Below are 23,339 nucleotides of genomic sequence, written 5' to 3'. Positions count from 1 at the left end.
CAGCTTCTAAATGTACTTGTGCATGTATAGATTCCTTTTTTTTTTTCTGCCCAGGTAACTGTAATAATCATTAAGAAATAAGATTGTAAATGGAGGTTTTCTTTGAATCAGGATAAACACTGTCATGTTTCAGCTGCATGGACAGTTCTGTGAGCACTAGGTTTTCTTTATTCCTGCATATAAAAGGTGGACATGGTTTTTTTTTGGTGGACATGTTTTTTTTTGCCTTCTTATTTTACTTCTTACCTCACTTGTGAAGCAGGCTATCACTAGAAAGTCTCAGCTGTTTTTCATACATCTCCTCTGATGTATAGAGAACACTATGCTAACTGCCATCTCCCCAGGTTATCACCACCTCTTTGTATTGTCCACGTCTAGTGGGATTTCTCTTTCCTGTTTCTGGCTTTATTGCTCAGAGGTGCCTGTCCTCTTCCTCTGAAGGTAGAATTTCTTTCCTGCTTCTATACCCTGATATTCAGTATAGTTATCATTTTAATCCAAAGTATGTAGCACTTGGTTCTTCCTTGAAATATGTTCTTATCTAACACGTGAGGGTTTTCCTGAGTTCTTCAATGAGGGCAGAAGGTAATCTCACCCACTATACCAGAATCTCAGAATATATATTGAAATTGAAAGCTGACAAGCTCATTCAAGCTGGTTTAATGCTGCCTCTCTGGCAACAAACTCTTCGTGAGGAATTTAGTTTTTCTTACTAAGAAGGCTTTGCTGTCATCAAATTGTTTATATGCTGAAGATGTGGCTGGAGCTGTTTTGTTTCTTGCTGTTCCCAGTGCTTGTTCCAATCTCACTCAGGTTTTGAAGTTATGAGAAATCTACAAGTATGTGGTCCATGTTTGATAAATAAATTTGTGAAATAATCCTCCAAGTTATTGCAGTAACAAGGGATGAAAATATGCATGGCAAAAATACCTGTGCTGTTCTTTCTGGAAGTGGAAATTTGTAATCCCAGAATTTCCCTTTACTCTTCACCCACTGTAAATTTACACTGAAAATGTTACAGCCTGGAAGAAGTGAGAATTGATTCTTTTTCCAGACTGGACAGAGGTAATTTTCTTAAACACCAGAGATTACCTTGAGAAGAGTGCATTTTGTATGTAAGTGCCAACTGTCTGTCTGATTCTACCCTAATGCTGTGTGGCAAAGATGAAATGAGTTTTGAGCTTGGGTAGCTGGCTCTTCACAAGTTCCAGAAATGAGTTTTTGACTAGTTTTGTCACCTGTATTTCTCCATGGCAATTTCTTTCTGAATATACTCGTTCACAGGAGAGAATATGAATATATAATCCTTTTAAATCCTGGAAAATATAGGTGACATAAGGCTGGATGTTTGTATTTTTCTCTTTAGTGAACATGGACAGGTAAGGGTCAGTCTCTTAGGTAACAAGTGACAGGACAATATGAAAAAGCCTCAGAGGAGGTTTATATTGGATATTAGGAACCATTTCTTGACTGAAAGGGTTGTCCAACTAGAGCAGACTGTCCAGGAAAGTAGGGGAGTGGAGTCACCATCTCTGGAAGTGTTCAAAGAATGTGTAGATGTGACACTTAGGGACATGGTTTAGTGGTAGACCTGACACTGCTGAGTGATCTCAGAGGTCTTTTCTAAAATTAGTAATTCTATGATTCTGTGAATGACACAAGTTCATTTTACTTCAGGGATGAGATGGGAACCAAAGGGCTATAAGGGCTGAACTTCCCTTCGGATTTCAATTATTCCGAGCTTCACTTGTGAGGGATTCAGCACATCCCCCAGGGATAAAACATTATTCCTCTTAATTTACAATTTCATTCTAGTTTATAAATCTAATTTTCATCCACATGAGCTGAAGTTTACAAAAGGGGAAATGCTTTACCATCTCTTAATGAATGCCTTATGCATGGGTGTGAACGTGCAGACTGTGACCAGCGTGTAAACACAGGAGCTCTCGTCCTCTGCAGCCAGGACCCCGTGCAGATGCCCTCGTACCCCGAGGAGGAGTACCTGATACGTGCTTCTGGCAGGACCTGTGACACCTGAGCAAAGAGGCGGAGTTTTTGTCTGCCAAAATCCGCTGTTCGATGATGTCTAATTCAAAGCGAGCGCTCGGGCGGATGAGCAGCGTCAGCCCCGCGCCGCCTCCGCCGCGCCGCCACCGGGTGGCGCTGTGGGAGCGCGGAGCCGCCGCTCCCGGTGCCGCTCCCGGCGCGGGAATCGGGAATCCAGACAGCGGGAATTCAGTGGGAATCTAGCCGGGAATCCAGCCGGGAATTTAGTGGGAATCCAGCGGGAATCCAGCCAGGAATCCAGCGGAGAATCCAATAGGAATCCTGTGTGCTACCTGCGGTGCTCAGCACCTGTAGGCATTGGGGTTTACTTTCCTGCTCCGTCTCTGCCGATTTACAGGCTCCCTGTTTATGCTATGAGGAATTGCCTGTATCAAGCACTGTAGCTGTGAAAATGCGGTGTTTTGGTCACAAACAGTGCTTAGAAAATAGGGGATCTCATACAGTTTAATGGGAACCTCATGAGAACAAATTCAAGGTGCTGCACCTGGGCTGGGGCAATCCCCAGTATCAATCCAGGCTGAGGCATGGGCAGATCCACGGTATCCAGGCAGAGAAGGACCTGGGGGTGCTGGTGGATGAGGGGCTGGACGTGCCCTGGCCCTGTGCCCTCTGAGCCCAGAGGTCAGGGGTGTGCTAGGCTGTATCCAAAGCGCTGTGGGCAGCAGGGGAGGGGAGGATTCCGCCTCTCTGCTCCACTCTTGTGAGACCCCACCTGCAGTGCTGCATCCAGCCCTGGGGCCCCAGGTCATGGACCTGTTGGAGAGTCTAGAGGAGGCACCAAGCTGATCAGAGGGAAGGAGCACCTCTCCTATGGGCAATGGCTTGGAGAACTGGGCAGTTCAGAAGGGTTTGGGGCCTTCCAGTGGCCTTCCAGTACCTGAGGAGAACAGACAAGAAAAATGGAGACTATACAAGGGCCTGGAGTAACAGGACAAGGGGGAATGGCTTCACACTGAAAGAGGGTGTGCTGAGATTAGATATTAAGAGGAAGTTCTGTGCTGCGAGGTTGGTGAGGCACTGGAACAGATTGTCCTGAGAAATCTCAGATGCCCCATCCAGAGCAGATCCAGAGAGGGGCAACAGAGCTGGGGAAGGGTCTGGAGCACAAGTCCTGTGAGGAGTGACTGAGGGAGCTGAGGGTGTTCATCCTGGAGAAAAGGAGGCTCTGGGGTGACCTTATCACTCCCTACAACTCCCTGAAAGGAGGTTGGAGCCAGGTGGGGCTCAGGCTCTTCTCCTCTCGACAGGAGAGGACATAGTCTAAAGCTGCTCCAGGGGAGGTTTAGGTTAGACATTAGGAAGACATGCTTCACAGAAAGGGTGATTAGACATGGCAATAGGCTGCCCAGGGAGGCAGTGGAGTCACCACCAGGATTTTAAGGAAAGACAGAACATGGCATTCAGTGCCATAGTCTGATTGACAAGGTGGTGTTTGGTCATAGGTTGGACTTGATGATCTCAGGTGATCTAATTGATTCTGTGATTCCTGGAGTTGTTCAAGGCCAGGCTGGATGGAGCTCTGAGCAACCTTGTCTGGTGGAAGGTGTCCCTGTCCATGAAAGGGGGGTTGGAATGAGGTGATCTTTAAGGTCCCTTCCAGCCCAAACCATTCTATGATCCTATGAGTCTGTGATTTTGGTGCATGTTTACACATACACTCTTTCATGGTGAAAATTACTTTGAAGATCTCTGAATGGTCTTTCTTTGGGCTTGGCCTTTTTGCTTCTGAGTCCCAGGAAGGGCACATGTCGTTTTTATGGAGAAGAATGCTGGTGTAATTTTGCAAAACCCTTTTTGACTGATTTAGGTGAAAGAATCAGCTTTTTGAGTCAGACCATATTCTTCTGAGAGGTAAAGGCTAAAGGAGGGCTCATTGTTTTCAGGCTAAAGAAAAACTCTGACATCTGAATGCTTGCTTTATTTTTCAACTCACGCTGCTGTTAGGGAAGTCAGAGTTTAGGAGTGTTGAGCTTTGATCTTCTGATATAGCCATGTCTAAAACATTTTAATCACAAACCAGTTCAGTGTTCAAAGTGACAGCAGTTTTGTCACCCTCCTCTATTTGCACTGAAAGCCATGCTACAAGTTTAGGTTATCCATCTCTCTTCAGTTCTGGGTAGAAAAGTTAAGTTTTAAAGGAAAAAAAACCCTTTATTCATGGGATCCACTTTTATACACTGTTGTCATATCTTATATTCCTTATATCTTATATTCCTCTGACCTGAGGCAGACCCTGTGCTGAGCAGACCTCCTGAGGTCCTGTCCAACCTGAGTTATTTTGTATTCCTGTGGCTCTTGTCTTCTTTGGCCTCAGATCTCCCCATTTGCTTTCTCCCATATGCAAGTTCCTTATTTTCCTCTCCCCTTTCCATTTTCCATGAACCTCATTTAAGCAGCAGACTGAGCTCCTCTCTGAAGTGTTATGTGAACACACTGGAGGCTGTCCTGCAGCAGAAAGGCAGTGCAGGGGTGCAACAAGGGACCAAATGGGACAAGATTTTCACCAAGAGAGGAGTAATGAGAATCAGGGAAGCAGCACTTTTGGGAGGTGCCTCTGTGGGAATTGAGTGCAGGTGCCTGACCAGATGTGCCTCTGCTGAGTCAGGACAGCTCCTGCTGTGTACCTGGGATAGTCAGGACCACTGATCACTGCAAGATAAGACTTGAGTCTGGGGAAAATGAGGAAAACCAAAGCTTCCCAAAACTCTGGGTATAGTGAGTTGTGGGCTGAAGTTATTTGCTTTAGTGTACCAAAGACTTTTAATATATGTTTGCTTTAAGTAATGAATAAAATTTTATTTATGTATTTTTTCTCCTCTAGCCAAAAGCACAGGGCAGGAAACTCATAGGACAGTTATTTACTTAATCATGTTGTCTCAAAGGATGAAACTGAAAAATTAATTTAGAATTTTTAATTTACTATTTTATCCCATTTGAAACTATATTTGTCTTTCCTTTTACCTGTGTATCTTAGTGATATCTTTCAAATATTTTAAGATTATAGATGAAATCCTGAAATCCTTGAAGAAATAATTTTGCTGTTGGCTCTATGGGGTCTTTTTCTACCCTGTAACAGTAGGAGGGATCCTGGTTTGACTTTGATCTGTGGGCTGTTACAGAAGTAGGTTAATAACTGTTCATATTGGAAGTTTAAATGCTTGGTAAAATGCCTTCATCACACCAGTAACAAATAAGTTCTTGCTCTCTTTGCTGCAGTGGATTTCACCCCAATTGAGTATAAGACTCCACCACCTCCAAAACCAGAAAAAATTATTCCTCCTTATAATGGATTTGGTTCTGAAGAAGATTCTTTGAGCTCCTGTAAGAGTGTGGTTGTCCAGGCTCCCCATAAGGATTACAGGCAATTCCTGGTGAAAGACAGGTATTTTGTGTGAAAAACTATTTCAGTTTTTTAAATGATGTATTTTGTGAAAGAGATAAGTGTTATGTGGGGATATCATTTTTTTCAGCAAATATACAGCTCATCAGACTTTTAAGGGACAGATGCATGAGGCCTGGAAAATGGTACTCCAATTTTCTGCAAACTCTGTAAAACTTCTCTTTGGAGAAGGCAAATACTATGACCCTTCCATCCTCTACCTCCTTCCCTCTGCTGTCTTCAGTGGGAGTTTGACAGAAATCTTAGTCCAGGCATTAGTCAGGAATTTTGGATGATCCAGCAGACCAACACAGATTTGTTTTTGTTTGACTTTGTGATACTTACTTATTTTTTTTATCTGCTGAATTTCATGCAGTTTACTGTAGCACTACTAAAGCTTTAACACTTTACTTTCCATTATGAAATTATTTATTAGGCAGCAGTTGTTGAAGCCAAAGCAAAAAAGCAAAGTCTCCTGTTACAGATTCACCTGGAGAATCTTTGTAAAAGAGGAAAGCAGTTAAAAAAGGCTTGGGAATGTATTGATAGAGTGTATATAAACACTGCAAGTTATTTAAAACACAATCACTTAATAAATATCTAGCTAGTAAGGTCATCTGGTGGACCTGAATTTGTGGGAGATAATCCTTGTATGAATTGCTATTCAGAATTTGCTTTGAAAATATACATACCTAAATGTGTTCTTCCTTTACAAATTTTCTGGAAAGTAACTTTGGGCTTGATTTGCAACTCAACTTGAATAAAAATTAATTCCAGACCTGTGGCAGAGAAGTAATTTTCCCATGAAAGTTATTCCTTTCTGTCTGACCAACTCTATCTGGTTCTGTTAATTTAAGCTGAAAATTGGTTTTGACAAAGTAGTGAATCTTATGCCATTTCCCTTCTTGGTGCAGTAATGACACAATTAATGTATGTTACAAAACTCAGGAGAAGGCATCTCTTAGGGGTGAAAACTTCTCTCACACTCTGTTTTTGATTTCTTACCTGCTCCTTTGCTTGTTCAGGTATGGCATGGACAGCTTCATTCTGCGCTACGCGGCCAAACTCATCACGGACATCGCCGTGGACAAGGACCGTAAATTCATTATTTCCTACTTCCTGAGTGATGACACCATTTCTGTTTTTGAATATGCAGAGAGAAACTCAGGTAAGAGGTGGCAATGTCTCTAACCAGCCCCAGTTCCCTTGCTCATTTGGTTGGACTTTGCAGTAAACATCGTGGCCAGACTCAGCTGTAGCAGGAGCAGGGATATGGATTTTTAAATGCAGTGGGAATTACATCAGCAGGCCTGCTGCATTATTATCTTGCATAGCTGGATGTCATAGTAATTCATGATCTTTTTCACTCAGGATTACATTGTTCATTGCATGACAGTACTTCACAATATCCGCTGGGAACTGCAAGTGTAATGCCTTAGAACTTTTATTACATTTTAATTTGAAAATCTGACCTTTAAACATTTGCTTTTGTTGTGGATAACATACAGGAATAGTATTGTAACTGATGATAAATAGGGACAGGAAATACAAGACATCAAGAATGAAAGACTAAATCCTTTGTTTTGCAAAATTGTGTTATGAAACCTATATAACATCCATTGTATAGAAGCAGCTCATGAAAGCCAAACAGCTGTGACACTTTCTAACGTATTTTACCATTAATCATGGAGCTGAGCATTTAGAGAGGGAAGATTGCCCTGTGCTAGAGTCTGGATGTGTGTTTGTGTACAACACTGAACTGTATTCCAAGAGCCAAACTGACAGTACTGAAGTGATTAATAAATGCTTTGTTACTTCTCAGTTCCTTGGCCACATTTATCCTATTGCTGGAGTATGGTCACCAAATGTTGTCATGTTTAAATTCTTTTGGCCTCTATTGTCTGTTTTAGGCTGTCTCCAGCTGAGGATATGAAGGGTTTTGTGATTTTCAAGCATCTTTTTTAATTCCCTGAACTGTCTTGTGGCTGGATGGAAGGACACAGTGGCGGGAGGGATGTCAGGAAGTCATTCTGTAGTGCAGAGAGATGGGGGAGCTTTGGCTGAACATGACCCTGTTGGAGAGATGAGTGTCTTTCTGTGAAGCCCGCTAAACATCTTCAGCAACAGTTTCAGAGCAATTAACCTCCAGAAGTGCTTTTTCAATCCAGAGAACCTCTGATGGCATCTCTGCTTGTCTCCAGCTACATTATGAGTGCATAAATAGGGACCTCAACCCCAGCTAAAATATGAGCAATTCTCACTTCTCTGAGAAGTGTTTTGATAAGGTGTAGAGTACCTGCTTAGGACTTTGATGAGCATTCCCAGTTAATCCTGCTCCACCAGAGCATCAAGATTTAGCACTTTTTTAGCAGCAGTATCTTCTTATCAATACTTTACTCACTTCTGGGATCCAGTGGCCTGAAACTTACGCAACTTCTTTTGTTGCTGCTAAATACACACTTATGTGTATATTTACTGTGTAATGCTGCTGTGAGGCTCAAGAGCAGCTCAGTTCTCCACCATTGAATGACATTTCTGATTGGCATTTTTGATGTCCAGAGACGTAAAGGGTGCTAAAGGTACAGCTGCACTGTTAAATTGCAGAAGTCCAGGGAACAGTTTGAATCTTGGATCCCAAGCATGTGTACTGCCAGTTCAGTCACTTCTAGGTCTCCTTTGCACTATTTGAACTAGACAAGGCCCCAGAGAGCCTTGAACACACAGTAATAATGGCTGTGGCTCCAGATTTATCCTGCAGCACCCAGAGAGGAGTTAAACTATGCACTGCAGAGCAGATGTGGTCAGCTGGTCAAGCCATCAGCAGCATGAGTGCTAGGCCAGAGATTGCTGCCTGCCTTCCTTTTATTTTGGAATGAGAATATGTGCTGGGATTTCATCTGGGAGTCCACTGAACACTGCTGGTCAAATAAAACATGAATCAACAAATGGACAAATTTGCCCACTAATAGTAACAAATACTTCAAGGCACATATGAAAGGCATGTGTCTGTAAGTGGACTTTCAACTTCCCTGGGTTGTTAAAATGGATGGAGTAGCTGATTTTTAGAGGTGGTAGAAAGGTGAAATGAAAGGATATGGCTGAGAACTGGCCACTGGAGAGTTTAGTGAGAACATCATTGAAGAGGCAAGGAATGTGGTGGAGGAGGTAGAGCAGCAGTTGGAAAAAGGCCTGGCTCTGCACAAGTTTGTTTGTTCCCACCTTACTTTTCTTTCTACTTCTCTCACTATCCCTCCCTCATTTTAGCCATGTCTGAAGGAATAGTGAATGAGTTTCTTCAATGTTAAGAATGGGAAGGCTTTGTAGAGGTCAGGTAATAGTGGCCAAGGAAAAGGAGTAAGACATCCAAAATTACAACCTGGCCATCCCTTTTGTGCACAGGTTCAGAGGGCTGAAATTTTACCTTTTTTTTTACATGAACTGGTACAAATTGGCAAGTAATGTTTCAAATCCCAATCCTTCAAATCCCAATCCTAAAGGGGAAGTAGTAAGTTGTTCTCAGTTTTCTCGCTTCAGCAACCTGAAGGTTTCAGAGAAATAGTTCACTGTAATATTAGTAACACTGAAACTCTATGAAATTCACAGGGCTGGACATCTTGAAGCACTTCTTGAGATGGGGATCAAAGCCTGAGAACTTTGGCTCCCCATGAAGAAGATCACAACCCCTTTTTTACTCAGTGTAAGACCCAGTCAACAGCTGTACAAACACCTGCAAACTCTGATCTGATCTTAATGCAATAGGGTCTTTCGTGGTGGTGTTTATTTTGTGCTTTGAGCCTGGCTTTTGTAGATTTCCATCAAAACTCCTTATCAGGTTTCAGTGTAAAATCTCTAACTTAATGAGATATTTTTGGTCATTTTTCCTTATACCACTTGCAATGTAACAACATTTAAAAAAAAACATTATGGGACAGAAGTAGGTTTCCAATATAAGTGCACAATTGCAGGGAAATAGAAAGCCAAGAGTGAATTTCCAATCTTACAGAGACCTATTAAATATTAAAAACAGTTGCCAGGATTATATAACCTAAAAATTTCTTATTTGTTTTTATAGCTGGGTGAAAAGGAATGTGTTAACATTAGAGTCACATTAATGATTTGGATTGTTTTTTGATTCAAGCAAGATCTGATGATCACCATAGTGGAGAGGTTTTTTTGTCTTTTATGGTGCTAATAAAGCAATTAAGACAGACATCTGCTCCAAAATCTGGTTTACTAAGTAGCTTGGGTTTCACACTTATTTATAATTTTGACTATAAAAGGCATTTGATTACACTGTTCATCAGCCTTTTACTGGACTTGCATCAGTACCTGGTATTAAGGCAGTACTAAATGTTACTAAAGGAAGATTTTGGCTTTTGGTTTGGAAGCTGAAATATCAACAGGAAGCAAACCCCAGAGTTGTTGTAGGGCACATATCCCAGTGAAACTAAACATGTGACATAAGGTTTTCCAGAAAACTTAGTACATGTAATGCAGTCCTGTGGTACACCAGAAGTTAATAGAGGAAAGAGAAATGTTCCTTTCAGCATCTTACCCACCCTTGAGTACCTCGTGCAGTTTCTAGTGACACAAATAAAATCATTATACTGTGAAAAGGAGCCATGTGACATCCCCACCTCACAAAGCAAAGAGCAGATCACAGGTAAATTGCCCTGGCAGAACAATGTGTGAAAGACAGTATCATGTCACTCCTACATCTTTAAAAAATTTCAGATGCCCTTTAAAGGAATTTAGAATTAAAGTACATCAGAATTCACAATCTTTGTCGGACAGGGCTCTCTTAAGCTGTGATTTTTATTTTCCTTTTTCTGCTTTTAACAGTTTAAGGATAATTGCCTGCATCTTAGTGTTTGGATCTTCAGTTTCTCAAGGGCCAGTTCCAAGGCTGGCGACAGGGTTATGGGAACGGTTTGAAGAGGCACATTTCTGTCCTGTTTTAAAGAAAAGCAAAGCAGGGAAGGTGTTTGGCAGGCATTCAAATGAGACATGTCACAGAATGTGCACAATATCACTGTTGCTGTGGACACTGGCAGAGACAGTCCTTTTAGCAGTGAGAGAGAGGGGAAGAGAGTGTTCATACACAGGAAACTGGAGCACAAAATGTGGTATTTAAATACAAATAATCTGGTTTGGGGTGTCTTTTTGCTGATGGCTTGGAGGTTTTGTGTGTGTTGTGTGTGTTTTTTCCCAAGTAAAGCCATAATTAATTATTTTTAATTCTATTCCCATAGGGATAGCCGGTGGGAAGTTCCTGGAAAGAAGTCGCATTAAGAAGCCTGGACAGGAACTCTTTAAGAGTGAGCCATCTGAATACTACCAGGCTCAGGATCTGTTTGTTGGAGCCAGAGTTTGTTTCCATGGTCACAACTTTCTTTTGGTGGATGCTGATGAATACACGTTCAACTACATGGAGAAGAATGCAAATGAGGTGAAGCAGGCTCTTGTTAATTTCTGTTATCTCTCAGGACTGTGGTTTTTCCGTATATTTTTCAGAATTATTTATCCTGTTTCCTCACCCAAAGCTCACAGCCCAGTGCTTTCTGTCTAGCAATGGATTTAGGGGATGGCAGCTGGGAGTGCATGCAAGTCTGGCCTCTCTTTACTGTCCATTCCCTTTTCCTTTCTCAGAACCCACTCAGTCTGCATTAGGAGTTGTGACAAGGGATATCCCTGCCTATTCCTTCTTGAGGCTGTTTATGAACCTCTTGTCCCTGAGTTGATCTAACCCTTGCTGAGCCTACAGATACTGTCAGCTTCCACAACTTTCTGTGGCAGTAGGTTGAAAAGATCACTGCCTGCTATGAAAAACAAATATCTGAAAAAAGAAGTATCTTTTATCTGTTTTAAATCAGCCTCCCACTAATTTCAAGGCCAGTTATACTGTTCTGAGATTTGGGGAAGATCCCATTCACCTTATGCACCACCTTTATAATTTTGTAAATCTAAGACATTCTTCCCCCTCAGCCTAATCCTGTGCAGGTAAGAGTCTCACCCTTTTTAGTCTGTCCTTGCAAAGTAACTGTGAGATGTGGAGACTGGAACAGTGTTCAGTACTCAAGATGTGGACACATCCAATTTAGTCTTACTGATGAGGCTATTTTATGTCCTAATTTGATTTTTTGAGTTCATACACATTTTTCTACCAAAACCTTGTAATATTAAAAATTTATATCCCATTCAGGAATTCAAACTTACAATGTTTATTGAGTTTTACTGTCTTTTCTTGTTGCCTTCAGAGGGGAGAGCAATAAATTGGGAACTGGGGTGCCTCTGCTGTTTTATACTTTAGTAGAATGGTGACATTTTTTGTAAATTAACGTGGATTTGTAAATTAATGTGGATTAGCACCATCTGCCTTCCCTGGAACAACAAGGAAGATCTGCAAAATGCTTGTGGATGTAAAATGCTAAGATTGCTAAAAGCTTAAAGCAGTAACATACAAAGCTGAAACCTCAAAAATGCAATCCAGTGTATTTCCTTCCTGCTGAATGGTTTCTCCTCCTGGTAGAATCAAAACCAAACCTTTTCTCCAAAATTCAGAGCTCATCTATAGATTGTAAATGTTCTTTGGAAGGTTGTTTGCATTTATTGTCCTGGATCAAGTGGATGAGACATTAGTTCTCCAGACTGAATGATTGTATAATATCAAAATAAAATCTGCAAAATGCAGAAGAAGAGGCAACATTGAAAATACACACTTAAAGTGAATTTTGAAAGACAGTGAACCTTTGAAAGGTTCTTTGCATAATTAAGGTTTTAATGAGGCTGATAGTAAAAAAAGGTTGATTCTTGCAGAGGTAGGAGCTTCACTTACATCCTTTGACTAGAGCTCCAGGAGTTTGCCTCAGTTCATCAGGGGATCACATACTCAAATCACAACCACTTCAGCAATTGCTAGGGAAGATCAGAGCTGGAAGATTGTTTAGAAAAAGGGGAAACAATATAAATATGGCTATTTGTTAGTTGTTTCTAAAATTAGAAAACAAACAATTTTCCTTCTGAATAGACAAGAGATTTCCTTCCAGCAGAACACACCAGTATGTTTTCTAAAACTGGTAAAGAAATCTGTATGTAATGTTTTTTCATGGAAATTTTCATGGAAATTTTGACCACAGTTCTATAGGCATATGCTGATTTAGATGAAATTTTGATTGGTAATCATTGTGCAGGTGAATATTGAAAATTTGTTTGAAACTATTTAAGATAATTGGAAAGCTTCAGTTTTCTGTTTCAAAATTATGCTTATTGTATTCTTTTTATGTTAAAGGGAGAGAAAAATCAGAGTCTTGTAATTTTGATTGCCACCTTTACTGAAAGTAACTTCAAGGACCTAGTTTAAAACTTTTCAGCACTTCTGAACATGGGTTGGACTCGATGATCTTGAAGGTCTCTTCCAACCTAGAAACTCTGTGATTCTGTGATTCTGGTTTATTTTTCAATTTGAGGGAAAAAATATCTATTTAGAAAGTGTAGATTTGCTTGCAAAACAGAACAGGTGTGTTGTGCACAGTCCTACTGGTATTATTCAGGTTTGGGGAGGACTGTTTCAAACAAGGCATCACTGGAAGAGAATTCAGCATCTCTGAACTGTATCAATTGTTCTAACTTTGCTGTGTGCTGCTGCACAAACACAGAAAGGGATTTTACTTCCATTGAATTCAGCATAATCACCTCTGAGTTAGGCAAGGCAATCAAACCAAACTAGACTGTGACTAGAAACATGTCAGGAGTTAATGAGAAGGGGGAAAGATGGTGAAATGATTGCCATGCTGCTTGGACACTCAATGCCTATGTAGGTGTTTGGAATACGTAGTTTTGGAAAAAAGATGTAAAAATAGCTGTTTTGATAATGTAGAGAAGACAGGTCTTAAATATTCAGAACTCTTTGTCCATCCTGAAACACTCTGCTCTCTGAACCCTTCTGCTCAGTCTTTCCTCCCTGTTCCTTGCCTGAGGAGCAGAAGGCTCTGTGCTTATGCCCCAAACAGAAACATCTTGGACAGGGGCCTGGAAAAGCTGCTGCCTCTAAACTCTTTGATTGCAGGTCCAGCTGCTCCAAGGCACTGCCTTGCAGGGCATTGCCTGCCAGGGCTGCACCTGGGGTTTTGGCAGAGGCAGAAATTGTCTTCTCCAATTCTGAGAAAAACCTGCAAGAGCTGATGTATTGATTAAACTTGGATCAATTTGTACTGCTCTGGCAGTGCCATAGGAACTTTAAATAACTAGATCTAAACATAACTTTAACTTTCTAGATCATTTTGAACTGATACAAAGTGTAGACACACTTAAGCAGTTGTGGCTGAGGCCTGATTTTTAGGTCCTGGTCCTTAATACTAGTCATACCAAATTTCAAATAATTGCTCTTGGAAGAAATGGGAGAAAATATTTTCAGGCAGTTCCTTGTGCTTTTTAAGCTAGATAGAGCATGACAGATATAAGAACATAGTAGAAGTCCCCCCAAATTTAATGACTAAATACTTCTATGTTTTATATTAAAAATGGGTATAGCAAATAAATCTTTGGCAGAGCACTAACCCAATCTGAATATAGATTGAAAGCCTTAGTGCTTGAGTTCTGTTTAATCTGAGTTCAAATTTATTTTAATGGTCTATTTAGGAAGAAATATACATTTAAGCATTTTTATATACAACAGGTAAAATTGGTTCCTAAAAAATTTCTAAGGTGCTATTTCTGAGTATGTAAGACAATGTAGTCCAAAATGAATGAGACTATTTGTTGGAACCTTTCTGGTGCCAATGGTGAAAAATTAGCTTTAACATTGTGAAATTTATGACTTGAGAATTCAGTGAAGTGCACCAACATAAAATGAGGACCAAGTTATTAGAACTGTACTTTAAATGTGTCTACTTCTGCTTTAAAAATGCAATGTTTCAAACAAAAGTGGTTTCTTTTATGTTGCTGCACTAAACTTTCTGAGAATGCATGATCTGATGATTTTTGTTTAATTGTTTATATTCTTGATAGTCTTACTGAGATTCCCATGGGCCCATTCCTCCAGCCTGGACAGGTCCCTCTGGATGGCATCCTGTGCTTCAGGTCTTTATAATCCATGTCTTACTTTCCTCTTTTAAGTTCCCCATGGCTGATATTTGTGCTGTCTTCAACAAACTGAAGAGCATGACTGAATCTGGTGCCAAAGAAATCAGAAAGACATTTGCTGTTACTGACCCTGAGCATACCAATGTGATCGGGTATGACACTTTCAGGTAAGACAGCGGGTTTGGGGTTTTAATATTTAATAAAGCCACATTCCCCCAAAATGTATAAAGCATGACCGGGTTTTGATGCTTTCTGCCCAGTAGCTGACAAGTGGCATAGATTTGTCTTGCATTTACTTGGAGATTATGTGTAAAAAAGAAAGTAAATCCATGTTCCAGGAAAAAAAAAAAAAGTGATAGTTTCAAGTAAGCTGAAAAGCACAAGAGAAATCTGTCTGCTTTTTATGGAGCTGACACAGTGTTGTGAAGAAGGGCACAAGTCAGCAGTAATATATATGCTGAAAGGTAAAGAAAAGTCCATCCTGAGAGTCAAACAGTAGATTTGAAATTCAAATAGGAATGTTCAAATTGCCTCCTAAAAATGGTGGTTGGGTTTTGAACCACTGGTAAAGAAGACAGTCTTTACAGAACTAAGGTGTATTGAAATTACAGAAGGCAGTGCTAAGCGTGCTTAAAAAGGATTGGAAAGCAGTAGTGAGAACCATAATTAATACTTGGGTATTAATTTAAGCATAGATAAAGGGAGCAGAAATATGGATTCTGGCAATGATCCAGATATGGCAATGGGCAGATGTAGAAATACTTGAAAAAGGAAATCATGTTCAAATACAAACTGATTTCAGTTTGTCCCACAGCCAGAATACTTGAGTGTATGAACTGTGCTGGGCACAGTACTGGTTAATGATGTGAAACAGAGGAGAAAACTTTGCTTAGAAGCATTTGATTTTCACAGGAGTAATACACTGTCTATTTAGGAACTGTCATAATAACTAAGGCATGTAAGTAGATGAATATTGCATGGAATGTCATCTCCATAGGAATGCTAACCAAGGCAGGAATTGCTTCTGAAATTGCTTCTGAAATATCACAGAAGAGAAATAGATCAGCAGAAGGTTCTTTCAGCAATTCAAAGTGAAAGTAGTGAGAAATTAAGTTTTTGGCAACTTTTGGTCAAAATATTTCTGTACTCAGATATTTTGTTCAGCAGAAGCGAGATTTTGAATTGCTAATTGCATTAAGAGGGAAGATGTTATTACTTGAATAAGAAGAGAGAAAATTGAAAGTTCAGGTTTAATGGGAGAAAGTTCCTGGCACCTGGAAAAGGTTTTTAATTTATGTACAAGGTAACTATTTAAAATTAAAAAAAATACTATTTTAGTTCAAATTATGAAAACTTTGTGCATGCACTAAGAGCAGCTCAAAGGTTGGGAACATTTGTATGATAGAATCAGGGAAGCAAACTTTTAGAAGGGATGATTGTGCTTTTAAATGGCAGACAAAGGTTTTTATTTTATCCAGAAGAGGCTCAGTTGGGTTTAAATTTAATCATGGACATAATCTGTGCAGCTGTGAACAGCTCAACAGTTTAATTTAGGGTGGTGCTATTCTGTGACATGGAGAGAGATATGTCTGATCATGTGGAATGGAGAGACTTGGTTTCAGCCATAAAAAATGCAGGAGCCCTGTCCATGAGCAGGAAATCCGGGGATCCCAAATAATCAGGGTTTTCTGGGCCTCAGTGCTCATCTGGGCCAGCCTCAACACCCTTTAAGGGTCCTCATCCTTCCTATGGGGGAAGGCCTGGGGTCTAACAGGGGATGTTCACACTGCCAGAGGAAGAATTTGCCTCTAAGGAGCCTTGAACATTTGTGCTCTACAGTGACAGTAGGTTTTGTTTCAGTTAGTTTGTATTACTTCCAGTAATCTAAAGGTTCTCATTATTATTATTATTACCTGTGAATCTTATTTTAGAATGAAAGAAGCATTTTTAATGACAAAAACAAGAGCACTTCTTTACATCTATGAAAATTCCAAGATACTTCTAGGTGAACAGAATATTTTTTCTTTCAGTTTCTTATTGTGTACATCTCTGTTTATTTTCAATCTGCCATGACATTTGATTACTATAACTAACAACAAATGATTATTTTTAGTGCAGGCAATTATCTGTATGACAGCTTCAATGATAATCCTCTTTCCTTACCTTAAATACAGCTGAGGTTTTACTCAGCTCTGAATTTGGCTGTTCAGATTTCCTCCTTTCTATCTATGTAATTTTATGTAATCTGCATGTAAAACTACATCTATAAGTATGATGTAGTGAAGAAAATTGTGATTATACAATTTACTTTAACTGCTTTCAGAACCCAAATCTTGAGTACTTCATCCAGGAAATAAATATGTGATGTACACTGAAGCTATCCCCTAAGCTATCATTAGAACTATTGAAATCTTTGTTAAAAAGAGAATTAAAAAATATTTAAAACTTAGATGCCTGTGCATCACACAGCCCTATCCAGGCTGTTTTTTCTCATAAACTAGTGGCAAGACTGTTTGCTGTTAGAGACAAAGAACCATGTGGGTCTAACAAAGATGCCTATCTTCAATTCAGCTTGAGAAGCAGCTCTCTTGAGCCGTTAATTATGACTTCTTTCTGTAATAAATTCAGATTGCAATCTGTCCTATTCTTCTGGAACAAAAAAAGAAGTAAAACAAGAGATAGCTAAGCTGTGGGAACAATTATTGGAGCTTGTTTTTTTTTGGTCAGGGAGAGTTTAGATGTCATTCTGTTTTTGAGTCTTGGGTCTTACTCATTAGTCCCTCACAATCCCTAAAATATTCCTTAATTCCCAAGTGAAATAATTTTATCTGTGGGTTTTAGTGATTTGATTGTCACTGACCGGATTGAGAAAATAAAAGACTTTTAAAATCCTGACAGTGGAAAAATCTGTGCCATGTATGGAAATGCAGTCTGTGGAAATGGCTGATGTTATCTACAGCCCCCAGCTCTGCCAGCCCAAGCACTGGAGTGCCAGGCTGATCAGGCAGCATTGTCCTCTCTGTGTGTGCAGTGGTGTTTATTGGAGGCTGCTGGAAGGAGGCTCCAGCTTTGGCTGGATCTCTGAATGCTGCTGCAAAATAAGTAATAATATCCAGTAAGTGGAAAAATAATACTGACAAGATAATGATAATATTAGTAGATAGAGATGGACCAGGTCTTGGTCATTAAGTTTGTGTAATCTCAAATAAAGTTTGCTACTGTCAACAGCTTGTCACTTCCTTGTATTTATTTCCTGCTACTGCAAATAAAAGATCATTCTGATTCATTTAATATGGATAAAGAAGTAGTTGAATCTAAGTAGACATTCTGCAGTATTTAACCTTTAATAGTTGTGTAAGTGCAATCTTATTATATGAAATGATCCTTTCCTTTGAACAGGACCACACAAGCCTCTGAGAGGAAGCAAGTGAAGAACTATGTTTCTTGTTAAAAATTTGCAAATTTGGAAGGGTCCTAAATTTCTGTGCTTTTAGTTCACATGCAGATGTTAAAGAGATCCCTCATCAGATTAATTCAACAATTCAAGTATTCTCCAGGCAGCCATTTAGCTCTTGTGTCAGAACTTTGTGCATCACTACTAATTTCTTCCATTTGTTTTCAAGGATTGGAGTTTAATCACAGTGATTCAGTGTCCTCATGGGTATCACAAGGTACAGCACTAATTGCACCAGCAATTGCAGTGAAGTTTATTCTTAGTGCAATTTATCCAGAAGTATTATATATAATTAATCTAATTTTGACTGAAACACATAGGCCTGTGCTGATGTTTGCTTGTTAAAAGTCTGGTTGAATGTGAGCACACCAGAGGCAGATGTTTGGGATCATAGAGCCAATGCAGTTACAGTAATCCAGATTTGACAAGAGGCCTTGTAACAGCTGAGGGAGCTGACACTGTCCCATCAGATGGATCTCAAGAAAATTTCGTCTAGAAGAAGAATTTTCTTCTTTCTTTCTTCAAATCAGCTGGGCTGATTTGTCTGAGCAGCACACACAGGCTTGGGAGAGCACATCCCAGGCTCATCCTTGCATGGGATCTGATTTTCCACTTGCAACATCCAAGTGTAAGCTGCTCTTGCTGCTGCCTTACATTCTTGCTAGGAGAACCTGTGATTTGGTGTAATTCTCTGTATGGCATCTCTGGTAAAACACTTCAGTCATGGTTTTTGTATTTTTGTATTTTGTATTTTTGTTTGTTCATGTATTTTTGTATGTATAGACAGCTACTGAGGAAATTTGGACATCCTCATCCAAAATTAGGGATTATTAACTGGTTTTAACTTACTTAAAACTAATGTAGGCTGTTATTTTTGTGCACAGAAATTGGATAGTCAGTGTTGCTGGTGGAGGATTTTCAGAACATGAAATTATGACTCTTGGGCGTCACTATGGCATCAGAGATGACAGTCAAACAGACCTGCTCCTTCTCCTTTCAATGGCTCAAGAAAAACTAAAGAAAAATGCTTTTGAAAATTTTGAGCAACTGGTTACAGTGTTTTTGTACAATGACCGAGAAAAGTAAGTTTCCTGTCTTTATCCCAAACTGTTATTTGAGAAGCTCTTTTTGCAAACCCTCCTACTTTCTGGTTGTTGCTGAGTAAATGGTTTATTATGGCCAAAAAACATTATGTGTAATGTTAAGCTTCTCTCAGGACCTGACAATAGACAAGAAGAGGACAGCCTTTTTGTCTATTTTATATTTTGTACATGGGCTTTTTATTGTAGATGCTGTACTGAACATTCTGTGATATCAGATACCAGTTCATGGGCAAAACATAGGATTTTAAATCAAAGAGGAGAAACGGTGATTTAAGGGGGGGGGAAAGGAAAGAATGAATCTTTATGTGACTCATTTGCCCTTTTTGTTCTCTGATGTCACAGATAAAGGATCACAGAGAATCACTGAGGATCTCAGTATGAGAAAGGCTACAATGTGGCCTTCAAGTTTCTCAGCTTTGCAATAGCAAAATTTCATAAAACTTTGCTGTCTTTTTCTCTATCCTGATGTTCCTCACACATTTTCCTATGCACAGAAACCCTCACTTGAAGTAAACCTGGAAAATATCTAATGTATATTTCTACCCCTCTCTTTCTTATGTGCAGGTGTGGATTATTGCCCAATGAGACCTGCAGGACTATTTTCAAATCCTTCAAGTTGCCACTTCCTGATGATCTTCTAGAAACTTTACTGGCCAGGTAACTTAAGGGCAGATAGGGTGACCTGAATGCATGGGTGCAAATTAATGCTAAATGTCTGCTGCAGACACAAATCTTCAGAATTTGTCATTTATCTAATATGAATCATTTCTTGATGCACATTTTGTCCCTACACACACAGGCTTTCCTATTTATAGAATATTTATAATCAACTGAGATGCATCCATCTTAGCAACTTCTCTTCATTTTGCCTGGCATAGTAAATTATCTGGGGTTTGGCAGAATTCTGTGGAATTCATCTTTCCAGAGTCAGTTACTGATACTTATCATTTTCAATAAGATTCACTTTTTTGCTTTAGTTGTTCCTGTGTATAGATGTGAGGTAAAAACAATAATCTTATGAAAACACATCATGTCAGTTCTAAGGAACACACTAACGTGAATACAATGAAGTGTCTTTATCAAGTTGACAGCATCAATAGTAAACAAAATTGGTTTGCTACTCCTGTTAATCTCACCTGAAAGATATTTTATTGTCATTTTTAAAAAGGAAAAGGAATGTTGGCATGGCTTTGATACTTTTCCATGTCACATTTAGCTTTTTTGAGACAAATTGCTTTGCTACCTGTATTAATGGGAATAGAAGTGAAAAGAACTACTATTTAGTGCACTTGTATTAAAGATTAGAGTTCAGAGTAAGCTGTGATGTTCTGAACACTCATGTCTTGTTGAATTTAGTTTTCCTGGCCAGATTTTCTGGTAATAGGTCTAAATGCATACTTGCTGGTTTCTTCTTTCCCTTGAGGGAAGTCCTTAAATCACGTATTTTGTCTGTGCTTTCAGAGTGTGTTAAAAACAGGAACAGGTCTTGTCTTCTGTCATGTTTAGATGCTTTCAGGTAAATAGACTTCTTGATTTCAGGAGGAGTTGTTAGTTAAGCACCTGGGTTTAGTAAATAATGAAAAGACCCTTGTCAGGCAGAAATGTGGAATCCATTTTGATAAAGCTTCTTTGTACTGCTGTTCATCACTTCTGACACTGAATTATAGGTATTACTCTTCAGAAATGTCTGAATTTTAACAGTAATCTATAAGTGACATTTTAGAACTCCCACCAAGCTGCCCAACACAATTGTTGAAGGACAATTGACATCCCATGTTACACAAGGAGTTCTCCCAGATTCCATTTCTTAAGGGTGGAACTTGAATAGATGCACAGCAAGGCATTGGAAGTTTTCCTTTATGTACTAACTCAGTTCTGATAAGAAGCAGACAAGCCTGACACATCTGGGCTCTAGGGACATGTTTATTGTTTGTGAATTTATACCAGGGAAAGCTTCTGTGCCCTGAACCTCTGCTTTCCTAAGGAGTGAGTGTAGGCAGTTAAAAAGAAAAAACCCAGTACACTCTAATAAAAATTAGAGATAAGCTTAGAACACAGGGAGGAGATCAAGGGCTGGATTTCACCCAACTTTAGCAAGGTACCCATGACAGCTGGATGAAGTTTCAGCTGCTGCAAGTTCTTTCTGTAGGTGGTGGAGGAGAGAATTATCTCCTCAGCCTGCATCAGAGCTGCATTTCTAAATTCCCATCCATTTTCCTTGGTTTCTAAAGGGGCTGAGGCCAGCCTGTGTTACCAATTTCTCTATGAGAAAGGTAAATGAGAATGGTGTGAAGCTGGGCCTCAGAAATCAGTGTGGGAAGTGCTCCATTTGACAGAGAGCCTTGTGTAAGGCACTTCTATGTTAGAGCATCAGCTGCTTCAAGGGTGACAGTTTAAGTGGTGTCACAGCACTGCAGATAATGAGGAATTGTCACATTCTTCATCATGTGTGCACTTGGCACTGCTTAGGAAGTTTGTTGTTTTGTGAGTGTGCAGAGCCAGGGAAATATATTTTGAACTCTATTTAATAGGACTTAATTTCCAGTAGTCTGTAAATTGAAGAGTTGAATCATCTTAATGAGATTTAACTTTTTCCTTTCTTTCTGCTTGCTTTAGTTTTCTTCAACACTGAAGAGTCATGAAACAGGCAGGTTAATTGTTAATGAAGAGCAGTCCCATTCCTGGGGAGTTTGCAATTCAGTGTGGGCCAAGTTTGTCAACAGTATTCCAGTATTCTTTCCTTGTTTTTTTTTTTTTTTTATTTTTATGAGGAACCACATAGTTTTGTGTCCACTGATATTTCTTTCTAAAACAAGTGGTGGTCCTACTCTGGGAATCTTTATTTATGAAGGAAGAAAGTGGTACAATAAAAGTTGCTGGACTGATTCCCACAAAATCAGTATATATAGCTAATGCACTAGCTGGACCCCATTCAGCTATAAAATGATGCTGGACAATGTGATCAGATAATAGCTGAAGGCTGAAGCTCTGTGTTTATTCAGCTTTGCTATCTGAGATTAGGTGGCAAAGACTTTCTCCAGGACTTAATGACCCTACTTTTCCATTTTGAAAGGTAGTACTCTTGAAGTATTTATTATTTACATTTGTAAATTATACTGCAATGATCTGTCACTTATTACAAGCATGGGATGGGACTAGAAATTGCTGTCTAATTTTCTAGTCACCTCGAAATGACCCAGGACTCTGTTTACTGAACCCAAAGACCACTCAGTTGCCATGGAGTGAAGGGAGACTTAGAACAAAAACTGGGGTTTCATAAGACCTTTTCATATTGTCCATCTAGTGTAAATTTATATTTTTAATTGTGGGATGTTGAAATAGTAGGATTTAGGTACCCAACAATGTGAACATTTTTCCAATTTACCTGAGCCGGCATGTTAAAAAGTATTTGCTTTGTCCATCAGCATTTTCTCACTTTTTAAATCACAGAACAATACAGAATTAATCCCATTGTATTAAAAATGCAGACAGTACACAGTTGTTTCTGCCAGAAAACTACAGTAGTCATTATAAACATGTCTTTAAATTTATACAGGCATAATGAACAATTACAGTTTGTTTAATAAATAAATTTTGCAAAGTGCTTAAGTAATGAGTTTAGGGGTTTTTCCTGTTATTTTTATTTTCTGCAATGCTAAAGTGATGCTAACAAGAACTTAAAAAGAAGCAGTCTTTCCCTGGAGGATTTATAAACAGCTGGTAGCTAAGGAAGGGAAAAATTGAGAGGAGAAAGAATGGATGACAAGATTACAAGCATTACATGTTGATTATTCTGCATTAATTCAGTTGTTAATTGTAGGTCCCTAGTTTTTTAAATTATGGTTTTTAATTTCTGTTTAAAGTAGGTAAGTCTTTTTTCACCTCTCTACACTGCTGGGGGGGAGTCTGTTTGAAAGGTGGTTTTGGTTTGGAAAAGGAGAATCTCCAATCCCTCAGGTAGCAGTTCCTGACGACAGAGGGCCTCCTACATGGTGATCCCAGCTCTCAATTCACTTCCAGGCCAGGCCAGGCCACTCCAGCCTGCTCAGTTTTCCCCAGGATACTGGGTAACAATTTTTTTACCTGGTTTCCTACCTGTAATGGTTTTATTTTTAGGGCTGACCTTTTTCTTTCAGGAAGAAACCCTCTTTTCCTGCTACAGCAAGTGTCCAGTAGCTGGAGCAGCAGTGGAAATGATCATGAGATCTTTCTCATGCTGCCTTCTTGTTACCTTTGGTGCCTGAGACTCCTTATG

General features: G+C 39.5%; 1 protein-coding gene across 1 annotated transcript in view; it reads left to right on the top strand.

Moving 5' to 3' along the window:
• The window catches only part of EFHC2 (EF-hand domain containing 2), a 56,190-nt gene that overhangs the window by 27,519 nt on the left and 5,332 nt on the right, over positions 1–23,339 (top strand). The window contains exons 9-14 of the mRNA XM_066571667.1: positions 5,284–5,449; positions 6,472–6,614; positions 10,699–10,895; positions 14,561–14,694; positions 18,866–19,063; positions 19,649–19,741. Of these exons, the coding sequence (XP_066427764.1) occupies positions 5,284–5,449; positions 6,472–6,614; positions 10,699–10,895; positions 14,561–14,694; positions 18,866–19,063; positions 19,649–19,741 (931 nt within the window). The remainder of the gene's footprint in view (positions 1–5,283; positions 5,450–6,471; positions 6,615–10,698; positions 10,896–14,560; positions 14,695–18,865; positions 19,064–19,648; positions 19,742–23,339) is intronic.

This window comes from Molothrus aeneus, chromosome 2 (assembly GCF_037042795.1).
Source record: "Molothrus aeneus isolate 106 chromosome 2, BPBGC_Maene_1.0, whole genome shotgun sequence".
Taxonomy (NCBI): domain Eukaryota; kingdom Metazoa; phylum Chordata; class Aves; order Passeriformes; family Icteridae; genus Molothrus; species Molothrus aeneus.
The sequence above is the reverse complement of the archived record's forward strand: the minus strand, read 5'-3'. Positions and strand labels throughout refer to the sequence as shown.